This window comes from Chelonia mydas, chromosome 1 (genome assembly GCF_015237465.2).
Source record: "Chelonia mydas isolate rCheMyd1 chromosome 1, rCheMyd1.pri.v2, whole genome shotgun sequence".
Taxonomy (NCBI): Eukaryota; Metazoa; Chordata; order Testudines; family Cheloniidae; genus Chelonia; species Chelonia mydas.
The window spans coordinates 2,059,974-2,071,811 of record NC_057849.1 but is presented as its reverse complement, the minus strand read 5'-3'; the positions used below and the strand labels follow the sequence as shown (position 1 = coordinate 2,071,811).

The window sequence follows — 11,838 nt, the reverse complement described above, 5'->3', positions numbered from 1 at the left end:
CAGGCTGGGGAGGAGGAAGGTGGAGATGAACCAGCAAGTAGATGGGGTTGGAGAGGAGGGGAGCGAGTAACAGGGGTGGGGCTCTGGGAGAAGATGTTGAGAATGGAGCGGGGCCTTGGGGAATATGTGGGAGAGGGGAAGCGGCCTTGTGGAAAGAGGTGGGGCAGGGAGCAGGGCCTTGGGGAATAGGCAGGGCTGGGTGTGGGGCCTCAGAGGTCCAGTTAAAAGCAATTAGAAAGGTGGTGATCCTATGGGAGAATGAGTTGTACACAAAAAGATTACTCAGTTTGTCACCCTGACACAGCACGGAAAGGCCAGGAAAGGATTTAATGTCACTTTGACTGTCCAGTATGTGATTCAGGGAAGGGGCCCCAGAACCATGTCATCAGCCAGCTCTGTCCAGATCTCAGTCTCAGAGCCAGAGCACCAGGAGAAAACTTAGGCCCCTGTATGAGTAAACAGATGGAGCAGCCTTACCCGGATCTCTTTGGTCTTCACCCCATAGATGATGGGGTTTAACACGGGGGGCAGCAAGAGGTACACATTGGCAATGAGAACGTGGAAATGCAGGGGCACATTTTGGGCAAATCTGTGCATGAGGGACATGATGAGACTGGGGATCAAAAAGGCTAAAATGACAAAAATGTGGGAGCCACAGGTCCCCAAAGTCTTGAGCCGCGCATCTTTTGTGGGGAGGCTGAAGATGGCCCTGAGGATCTGGGTATAGGATACGGCAATAAAAATGCCATCCAGACCCAACACACAGAATAACACAAAGAGGCCGTAGTAACTACTAACACGGGTGTCGGCGCAGGCCAGGCTCACCACAGCTATGTGTGCGCAGTACGGCTGGGGGATGACGTTGGTTCTGCAATATGGCCACTGCCTCGCTAGGATGGGAAAGGGCAGTACGACCATGCCACTGCGCAGAACCACGGCCAGGCCAATCTTGGCCACCAGGGGGCATGTCAGGATGGTGGAATGTCTCAGGGGATGGCAGATGGCCACGTAGCGATCAAAAGCCATGGCCACAAGGATCCCAGATACCATCACTGAGAAGCAGTGAATGAAGTACATCTGGGTGAGGCAGACCCTGAAATCAATCTCCCTGGAATTGAACCAGAAGATGCTCAGCATTTTGGGAAGGATGGAGGTGGACAGGACCAGGTCGGTGACAGCCAGCATGCAGAGGAAATAGTACATGGGTGCATGGAGGCTCGGCTCCCTCTTCACGATGCACAGGACAGTGAAGTTCCCCAAGACGGCGATGGTGTACATGGTGCAGAAGGGGATGGAGATCCAGACGTGGACTGCCTCCAGGCCAGGAATGCCCATCAGGATGAAGGTGGAGGGGTTCATCAATTCAGTTGTGTTGGAATCTGACATGGAGTAGGAGAGAAGGTGTCTCCTGCTTGTACCACGTGTTTCCGTGACGTCCTGTATATGCCCAGAGTGATGGTCACAGTAAAACTACCTGGATGGAGAGACAATGTTAATGAGACAATGCAGGCACTACTGGGGGCTGTTCTCACGGGTGAAGCAGATTGGTCGCTCTTCACACACTGAAAAAAGACATATTCATAATTCAGAGAAATGAACTATGAACAAATGACCTTATTAATCTCAATTTCATATTTTATGGTGCTCCCTGTCTCAATAATTCCCACACATTATGGTGTGGGAAACCTTACTGGGCACCAGCAGGAAACACAAGTGTGGATACTGGTTATCCATCATTGTTCCTTAGGCCTTGGCTACAATGTCAAGTTTTTTTGCAAAAAAGCAGCTTTTGACGAAGAAACAGTGGCTTTGTACACACTGCAAAGCCACTTTCAACGACGGAACTCCTCAGTTTCAGTGACAGAATCTAACCACCCTGACAAGAGGTTTAAGGCTTTTTATGGAAAAGTTTTGTTGATTTTATAGCTGAAATAGGCTCTGGAAGGCGTCCCACATTGCCCATCCTGAGTGACCTGGTGAACAGTTTCAACTCCTCTCCCCTCCATCGAGGTGAACAGCTTCCGCCCATCCCCCTTTAAAGTCTCGGAAAATTTGAAATTCCCCTTCCTGTTTGCTGGGTGTGGAGTGCTCACATCACGTCTTCCCAGGTGGCCATGGCGGCTCAGAGCTTGAGCCACTGTGGATCTGCTGGATCTGCTCAGTATTTGCGGAGGGGAGGCTGTGCCGTCCCAGCTGCGCTCCAGCCGTAGGAATGTCAATACCTACGAGAAGATTTCATGCAGCTTGTGGGAAAAGAGCTGTGATCAAGACACACTGCAGTGCACAGCGAAGGGGAAGGAGCTGAGGCACGCGAACCAGAAGGCAAGGGAGGCAAACAGTATCTGTGGTGATGTGCCACAGACCTGCTGTTTTTCTAGGAAGGTGGATGCTATCCTCAACAGTGATCCATTTCCACCACCAAGAGCCCTGTGGGTACTTCGGTGGGGGTACTCCTGTCAGTGTAGTTAATCCACCTATCCGAGAGGTGGTAGCTCGTTCGATGAAGAATTCTTCAGTAGACTTTTTGCTGTATGTACCAGGGTTAGGTTGCTCTCGCTACATCTCTTAGGGGTGAGATTTTTTTTTCTACTGCAAAAAGGAGCAAATGCAATTTTCGTTTGCAGTAGCAGAGGCATAGCATGCCAGTCACGGGAGGGGAGAGTAGCCCTTTTCCTGGTGATGGTGAGGCCTCAGCTGGAGTATTGTGTCCAGTTTGGGTCTCCAATATATAGGAAGGATGTAGAGCAACTGGAAAGGATCCAGAGGCAAGTGACGAAGATGAGGGACAGGGTGGAATGCAAGCCATACAAGCAAAGGCTGAAGAAACTGCGTATGATTAGTTTGGAAAAGGGAGGATTGAGGGGGCAGATGACAGGGGTCTTGAGATACTTGAAAGGCTGCCATAAAGAAGATGGAGGAAAGTTGTTCTCTGTTGCTACATGGGGCAGGAAAGGGGCAATGGGTTCAAACTACAGTTTAGCAGATTTAGATTTAATCTCTGAGAAACTTCCCAACTGTAAAAACAGCAGGACAATGGAACAGACGCCCAGGCAGGTTGTGGAAAGTCCTTCACTTGAGGCTCTCAACAGGAGGCTGGACACTCATCTGTCTGGGGTGGTTTAGACACAAGAAATCCTGCATCTCAGCAGAGGTTAACCTAGCTGATCCTTGTATCACCTTCTAACTCTGTTGCTCTGTTGATTCCATGATATAAAATCCTGGTGTCGACCCGGTCTTACTCAAACTCAAGTTATGGAGCTCAATGCAGGGGTAACGGGGAGAAATGTAATGGCCTGTGTAACACAGGAGGTCAGGCTGGGTGATCTAATGGTCCCTTCTGACTTTAAACCCTATGGATCTCTCAATACAGAAAGTAGTTCAGGCATTTATATTTATTCTGTATCATAACACAGGAACAAGGGACCGTTCAATTAGATTGAAACTCTAAACATATAAAACTGTTAAAAGAAAACTGGTCACATAATCCATATTTGGCCTGTGGAACTCCTTGCCACAGACATTATTGGAGCAAAGAGCTTAGCTGAATGGGATTCACAAATGGGTTGGCCACAGTTGGTGGTGCTGGTGGCATCACCCAGAGTTGAGTCTGTCTGACACCTTCAATGACAAGACTTCATTTTCAGTTGCGTATAAGTTTGCCAAACATTAACCTGGAATTTCCAGTGTTGGGTGTCTACTTCCACCTGAATTGCATTTTGAGAATTTCAGGCATAACAGTTCAGCCAACTTTGCGAATGATGCTCGGGGAGAAGGTGTCTTGCCCACATTGAAAAATTGTCATATTTATGCGAGTGAGGAGCCCTGGCACCTCCATGCTTTTCAGCAGAAAAATTCTCATAAGACCTCCACCCCTCCCCCGCCCCATTAACAGCCCAAGCCCTAAATTGCAAGGGGGGGAGGTGGCGGTCTCTGTGCATTAACACACAAGTTGGCTCCTGAGGTTTTACTCAGTTCTTACTCCAGACTGGATGTTTTTCTGGAAGACCTGCCTGAGGGCTTGTCTACACTTAAAACATGGCACTGGGGCTGACATAGCGCTTCACTGGGACCTGAGCAAACTACAGCCCATGGCCTCTGAATCTAGCCTTGTTCTGGATGTCCATCACCGAGGGGCAGAGCAAAAAGGAAGATTTTGGCCCATGATACTAGAGCAAATTAAGCACCTGTGGCAAGGGCCCTGGGATGTTTATTGGCTGTGTGGAGCAGAAATTAATTCAGACCTATTCTCTGTCCCATCATTTATTCATTGCGCTTGGTTTGTCGAACTGAAAGAGATGGGTACCTGTGATTTCAGAGACGGAAGCGTCTTTGCTGGGAATCCCCCTCAGGTAGCTGTGTCCCAGAGTTCTTTCACCCCAAGATCTGCAGCAGCATCCCACGCTGAGAACCAACGCAGGAATGTGTACCATTTATAATATAGCTCTGTGCAATCCCAGTGGGTTTGCTAAGCCTGTAGGGGAGAAGCAGCATCTGGAGCCAATCTCTCTTTTTCCTTGTCTGCGCTTCTGTGTTTGTTATCCAGCTTTAGCAGTAAACAGTAATTAAGGGACCTTCCCAAAAGGAGATGAAAACTCTTGGGCTCTCTGCTGAGTCAGAGAGGAATTGGCTGCTCTGTGTATTTGTGTATATTTAAAAATTATAATTATTAATGAGAAAGCTAGGGATAGTGCCCAGGTCTCATAGGGTCTGATGCTTTCTAAGTGCCCCGGAGTGATGGGTAGATAGTAGATATACAGATCTGGAGAAAGATGACTGACGGGAGACATGATCACTTTTTGGAGGCACATGGGATTTTCACTAAGGGATCAGAAATCACTAATTCTCAACAGTAACTATTATCTTACCAAAAGTCTTCAAAAGTCATAGCAAAGGAAAGTCACTATGAATATATACGTATTATACCCATAGGTAAACAGAGGTACAAGGAGACATGACCTGGTCAAAGTCAAACAGAGAATGACAGACAAAACTCAAGAGTCCTGACTTCCCTGGCATAACAGCAGTCTCGCCATCAGTAACTGAACACATAGTAAGCGGGAAATGGACTCATACTGTCGTCGGGCCTGTTCATTGGGTGTCCGTGACGGACTTCTGTAGGGTTCAACCTGGAACAGCGGTACCACTGAGCCCCCTGCCGTACCAGCCTGGCCCCCTCTCACACTGTGAGGCTCTGAAAAGCTTCAAGCCCACTGTTAGGATACAGATATTCAGGCCTCTCTGTAAAGGCCTAGACTCTAAGAATTTAGGTGTATTTTTATCTGTTAGCTAGTTCTAGACGTATATAAGAAAGAATCAAAATCACTGTCTGCCGGTGTAAGGGCCTTCTCTTCCTGTGACAGTCTGAGGCCCTGTGCTTAGGCTGAGATCTCTGGCTAAGCAGCAGAGGCAGCCATAAGCTGGGAAGCGACCGGTCACCTCCTCACATTGCAAACGAGTCACATTGAAATAAGGCAATCTGGGGCTGTTAGAAAGGGGATCTGATCTACCACCTCCAGAGAAAGGGAAGAACCTAGAGGATGTAAAAGGAAGTTTAGGTTGATAGTTTTCTGTCTGGTAAGAACTCATTTATCAATTGACACAGCTGGGAAACGCTTATGTCTTTATAGATGTCATTGTGAAATCCTCACTTCTGAATTGTTTTGTCATAGAGTTCCCACTTTGCTATTGTTTATTTGCATGGTCTCTGTCTGGTTCTCTGATTATTTCTGTCTGCTGTATAATTAATTTTGCTGGGTGTAAACTAATTACGGTGCTGGGATATAATTGGTTACATAATCATGTTACAATATGTTAGGATTGGTTAGTTAAATTTCAGTAAAATGATTGGTTAAGGTATAGCGAAGCAGAACTCAAGTTTACTATATAGTCTGCCGTCAATCAGGAAGTAAAGGGGGGAATGGGAGCAGGGAATGGAATCATGTTTGGCTAAGGGGGGGAATGGGAACAGGGACACAGGTGTAAGGCTCTGTGGTGTCAGAGCTGGGAAGGGGGACACTAAGGAAGGAAACTGGAATTATGTTTGCTGGAAGTTCACCACAATAAACGTCAAATTGTTTGCACCTTTGGACTTCGGGTATTGTTGCTCTCTACATGCGAGAAGGACCAGGGAAGTGAGTGGGTGAAAGAATAAGCCCCTAACAGCCATCCAGATCTTGCACTTCCACAGTCATACACAGACAGAGACACACAAACCTGAAGTTACATGAAAACTTTCACTAGCCACTCATGAACCAACAAGAGAGGGGCTCCAGCCAGTTCCCCAGCTCCCCAGCCAAGGACCTCAGAGCTGTACTGTCTTGCCCTTGTCAGAAGACTGACCAGTGTAAGTTTATTGCCCTGCCCCCTTCCCTCAATGTGGAGAAGACAATGCACCAGTCCCTTTTCCTGAGCAGATTTCCCTTTATACTTCAAATAGCACACTGTTTCAAGTAGATATACTAAGTACAGAAAGATGGATTTTAAGTCGTTATAAGTTTTAGAGAACAGATCAAAGTTGGTTACTTAAGAAATAACCAAAATTGCAATCTAAGTTCTATATGCAAGACAGGATTTCAATCAAGGAGTGTCTCACCCTGATGGGACAAACAGCCCACCCATCTTTCATTCACAGGTTAGAAACCCCTTCAACTTGGGACAACATACCCAGTTCAGTCCTTATTCCTAAGGAGGTTCCGGGTGTTGAATTGTGGGGGGAGTGAGGCCAAGTGACGATGTTGCTTTCCCCCATTACAGCTTCTGCCGTGTGGAGGGAACTTCATTTTTCCAAGCAAAAACCCCCAGCGCAGTTAGTGGAAAAGTTCAGGCACAAGACGGAGTCCAGTGTCACACGAGCTGATCACATGCCCTTGCATGCTTCGATAATTCATAACAGGGGCCATTATCCGTCTCCTGGCTAGAACATTCACAGGAAAGTCCATCAGGTGGGGATAATTTTCTTCGAAGGCCTATCGTGTTTCTTAATGCACCATTACCTTGAATGGTTCATTCATAATATGTTGTCTCGATGGGATGTGAACTACATTGTGGCTGTTACCAAAGAGTCAAACACATTTGAAATAGTGATACATAGTCAATATTCATAACTTTAGGTCCAAAGTAATACATGCATACTGTTAGGGGGCTTATTTCTTCACCCACTTACTTCCCTGGTCCTTCTCGCATGAACAGAGAGCAACAATACTCGAAGTCTAAAGGTACAAACAATTCAATGTTTATTGGGGTGAACTTCCAGCAAGCATGATTCCAGTTTCCTTCCTTAGTGTCCCTCTTCCCAGCTCTGACACCACAGAGCCTTACACCTGTGTCCCTGTTCCCATTCCTGCCCTTAGCCAAACATGATTCCAATTTCCCCACCCCCATTCCCTGTTCCCATTTCCCCCCACACCCACCCACCCACTTCCTGACTGACTGCAGACTATATAGTAAAAGTTGAGTTCTGCTTAGCTATACCTTAACCCTATCATTTTCCTGAAATTTAACTAACCAATCCTAACATATTGTAACATGATTATGTAACCAATTATATCCCACCACCTTAATTAGTTTACACCCAGCAAAATTAATTCTACAGCAGACAGGAACAATCTCAGAACCAGACAGAGATTATACAGACAAACAATCGGGAAATGGGGACTACAGTGATAGAACAACACGGAAGTGAGGATTTCACATCCCAGCTATTGATAAGTGAGTTCTTGCCAGACAGGATGCTATCAAACTAAGTTTCCTTTTACATCCTCTAGGCACTTCCCTTTCTCTGGAGGCGATAGGCGTTATCAGGACAGGATTGTATCCTAACAGCCCCATAGCACCTTCTTTCAATGTGACTAGTTTGGAATGTGAGGAGGTGACCGGTCGTTTCCCAGCTTATGGCTGCCTCTGTTGCTTAGCCAAAGGCCTTAGCCTAAGCACAGGGCCTCAGGCTGTCTCAGTAAGAGAAGGCCCTTACACCGGCAGACAGTGATTTTGATTCTTTCGTTTATACCTCTAGAACTAGCCAAGTGATAAGAATTCTTAGAGTCTAGGCCTTTACAGACAGGCCTGAATATCTATATCCTAACGCTCCACCCCTTTTTTTCTTTTTCTTTTGGGATCCTCCTGCCCAGGTATCCCTGGAAAAGCATAGGACATATGGCGACACATTTCCTGATAGGGCCAGGCATCAAGGTGGAAGGTGTCGATATTCCATTTGTCCCACTGCCCCTTGTGTAGTATAGTGCCCTGCACCTTCTCTCGTACGGGCATACCACACCTATTCCAGTTAGTGTTCCAGACTTCCCATTAGAGTGGGCCTGAGAAGGTTGGGTCCGGGTTGTCTAGCACACTGCAGGGTGTGGAGGGCTTATTACATTACTTATAGGTTATCTCCATATGCAACATAACACAAGTACAGTTAACAATACAAAATCCACAGCAACACCAAGTTCTGACCACTGCAGTATGGTCCAACATCCGAGACACCCCCAAAACACTGCCTCTCCTCCTTCGACAGGGTGACAATCTTATGTGTCCAGTTGCTGGCAGTTGCAACAAGCTGCCCCTGAAGGTTTTGATTGCTTTTTTCCATATCATAAGTCCACTGAATGTTCACAGAGAAATGGGATATTGTCCCAACCAGCTTGACCACTTGGTATGGAATCAGGCCGTATGCCCTGGTTTGATTATTCACAACAATAAGATTCACAGATCCATTTGTGCACCAATGTCCAGATAGCAGCATATAGATGGGTGTAGGTGGTTAAGGGCTGCTGGAATTGTGCCCCCTGTCATATGTACATTCCCAGCAAAACACCTTATACACAGTACACCCAATTGTCCACCCCTTGCATAGGCCATTGATTCTGCTCCTCCATAGTCATAGGAGAGGGGCACATCCAAACATCTTCTCTTGATTTACATTATTTTACACACCCCTCCATTGATTCCCAGTGAGTTCCTCCCCTTCTCATTGTTAGGGGGCTTATTCCTTCACCCACTCACTTCCCTGGTCCTTCTTGCATGAACAGAGAGCAACAATACCCGAAGTCCAAAGGTGCAAACAATTCGATGTTTACTGGGGTGAACTTCCAGCAAGCATGATTCCAGTTTCCTTCCTTAGTATCCTCCTTCCCAGCTCTGACACCACAGAGTCTTACACCTGTATCCCTGTTCCCATTCCTGCCCTTAGCAAAACAGGATTCCAGTTTCCCCACTCCCATTCCCTGTTCCCATCTCCCCCTTTAGCAAAACATGATTCCAATTTCCTTACCCCCATTCCCTGTTGCCATCTTCCCCCTCCCACCCACGCCCCCTCACTTCCTCATTGACTACAGATTATAAAGTAAAACTTGAGTTCTGCTTAGCTATACCTTAACCAATCATTTTCCTTAAATTTAACTAACCAATCCTAACATATTGTAACATGATTATGTAACCAATTATATCCCACCACCTTAATTAGTTTACACCCAGCAAAATTAATTATACAGCAGACAGGAACAATCACAGAACCAGACAGAGACCATGCCAATAAACAATAGCAAAGTGGGAACTATAATGAAAAACAATACAGAAGTGAGGACTTCACATCCCAGTATTGATAAGTGAGTTCTTGCCCAACAGGATGCTATCAAACTAAGTTTCCTTTTACATTTTCTAGGCACTTCCCTTTCTCTGGAGGTGATAGGAATTATCAGGACAGGATTGTATTCAGGACAGGATTGTATCCTAACAGCCCAATAGCACCTTCTTTCAATGTGACTAGTTTGGGATGTGAGGAGGTGACCGGTCGCTTCCCAGCTTATGGCTGCCTCTGCTGCTTAGCCAGAGATCTCAGCCTAAGCACAGGGCCTCAGACTGTCACAGTAAGAAAAGGCACTTACACCTGCAGACAGTGATTTTGATTCTCTTTTGTACCTCTATAACTAGCCAAGTGATAAGAATACACCTAAATTCTTAGAGTACAGGCCTTTACAGACAGGCCTGAATATCTATATCCTAACACTCCACCCCTTTTTTTTTCCTTTTTCTTTTGGGATCCTCCTGCCCAGGTATCCCTGGAAAAGCATAGGACATATGGCGACACATTTCCTGATAGGGCCAGGCATCAAGGTGGAAGGTGTCGATATTCCGTTTGTCCCACTGCCCCTGTGTAGTATAGTGCCCTGCACCTTCTCTCGTACGGGCATACCACACCTATTCCAATTAGTGTTCCAGACTTCCCATTAGAGTGGGCCCGAGAAGGTTGGGTCCGGGTTGTCTAGTACACTGTAGGGTTTGGAGGACTTATTACATTCCTTATAGGTTATCTCCCTATGCAACATAACACAAGTACAGTTAACAATACAAAATCCACAGCAGCACTGAGTCCTGACCACTGCAGAATGGTCAAACAGCCGAGCCACCCCCAAAACACTGCCTCTCTTCCTTCGACAGGGTCATGATCTTATGTGTCCAGTTGCTGGCAGTTGCAACAAGCTGCCCCTGGAGGTTTTGCTTGCTTTTTTCCATATCATAAGTCCATTGAATGTTCACAGAGAAATGGGACATTGTCCAAACCTGCTTGACCACTTGGTGTGGAATCAGGCAGTAAGCCTTGACTTATTCACAGCAATAAGATTCACAGATCCATTTGTGCACCAAAGTCCATATAGCAGCATGTAGATGTGTGTAGTTTGGTTATGGGCTGGTGTAATTATGCCCCCAGTAATATGTACATTCCCAGCAAAACCCCTTATACACAGTACACCCAATTGTCCACCCCTTGCATAGGCTCCTCTATAGTCACAGGAGAGGGGCACATCCAAACATCTTCTGTTGATTTACACTATTTTACACACCCCTCCATTGATTCCCAGTGAGCTCCTCCCCTTCTCATTAGTTCCATAGGGCTTGTGAGGGCCACCTTAGCTGCCATTCCATTTCCAGGTACCACGGTAGCTATTACACAGGTGCTGGCCTCCTAGTTGAGCATTTTGCATTCCCATACACATCTCCCCCCCAAGCTCAGCCTTTTGAAGCCATCCCCCACCCACATCATGAGGTTTTCTGTTCATTAAAACACAACAATGCTAGCAACAAGACAAACACCACATATAAACAACACAAAACATAGATCCATGGTATTCTGGGTTATTTTTTTCCGCTGGCACCAGCTTGCTTGTAGAGTGTCTGAAAAACAAAAGAAACAATTTCCTCCCCCCCCCTGGTGAGGACAGATTATTGCTTAATAATAATACCACTTTCCTTTACAAATTTCCTTGCTAATTGCAGGAAAAACAGAAGAATTCCCTCCAGGCTGTCCTTATTTTGTTCTACAGTCAGGCTAGTAAATTACCCCAATCACTGGTCATTTATGAAATTCATGAGGTGGTGTACCTCAGTTTCCCCTCTTGTACAACAGACCAAGTTTGCAATAGTTTCTCTGCTGTACCAAGCTTTAAGTTTATTCTCAGGTAATAGCTGAGACACAGCTTCGGATTTTAGCACTGTACACATCCTGGGAAAATGCACAGTCCTTCCATAGTTTAACCTCCACAACATTATATTAGCCATATTAATTTTACACAAGGTGTAACTGCCTCCCCCGTGCCCACAGAGTTTTTATGCACACCCACAAAAGCAACAGTCTGATCCCCCAGAGCCACCCCAAGGCTCAGTGTTCAAATCATTCCTCCCCTTTTCCTTTTCTTTTCTTTTCCCTGTGCACACACAAAATTCTATTTTGCCTAACATTTCTTGCACTGTGATTACTCTTTTTTACACAACTGTACCCCGGTTACACTCCCATCTTGTACAACTGGACACAACCAGGGGCAGCCAAGTTAAGTTCCAAAAGAA

General features: G+C 46.2%; 1 protein-coding gene across 1 annotated transcript; it reads right to left on the bottom strand.

Annotated features, from left to right (window-relative positions):
* Positions 1 to 438: 438 nt before the first annotated feature.
* On the bottom strand, positions 439 to 1,386 carry LOC119565137 (olfactory receptor 52M1-like). Its single transcript, XM_037889563.1, has one exon. It carries the CDS (start codon positions 1,384 to 1,386, stop codon positions 439 to 441), a length of 948 nt encoding a protein of 315 aa, XP_037745491.1.
* Between the last annotated feature and the right edge of the window lie 10,452 nt (positions 1,387 to 11,838).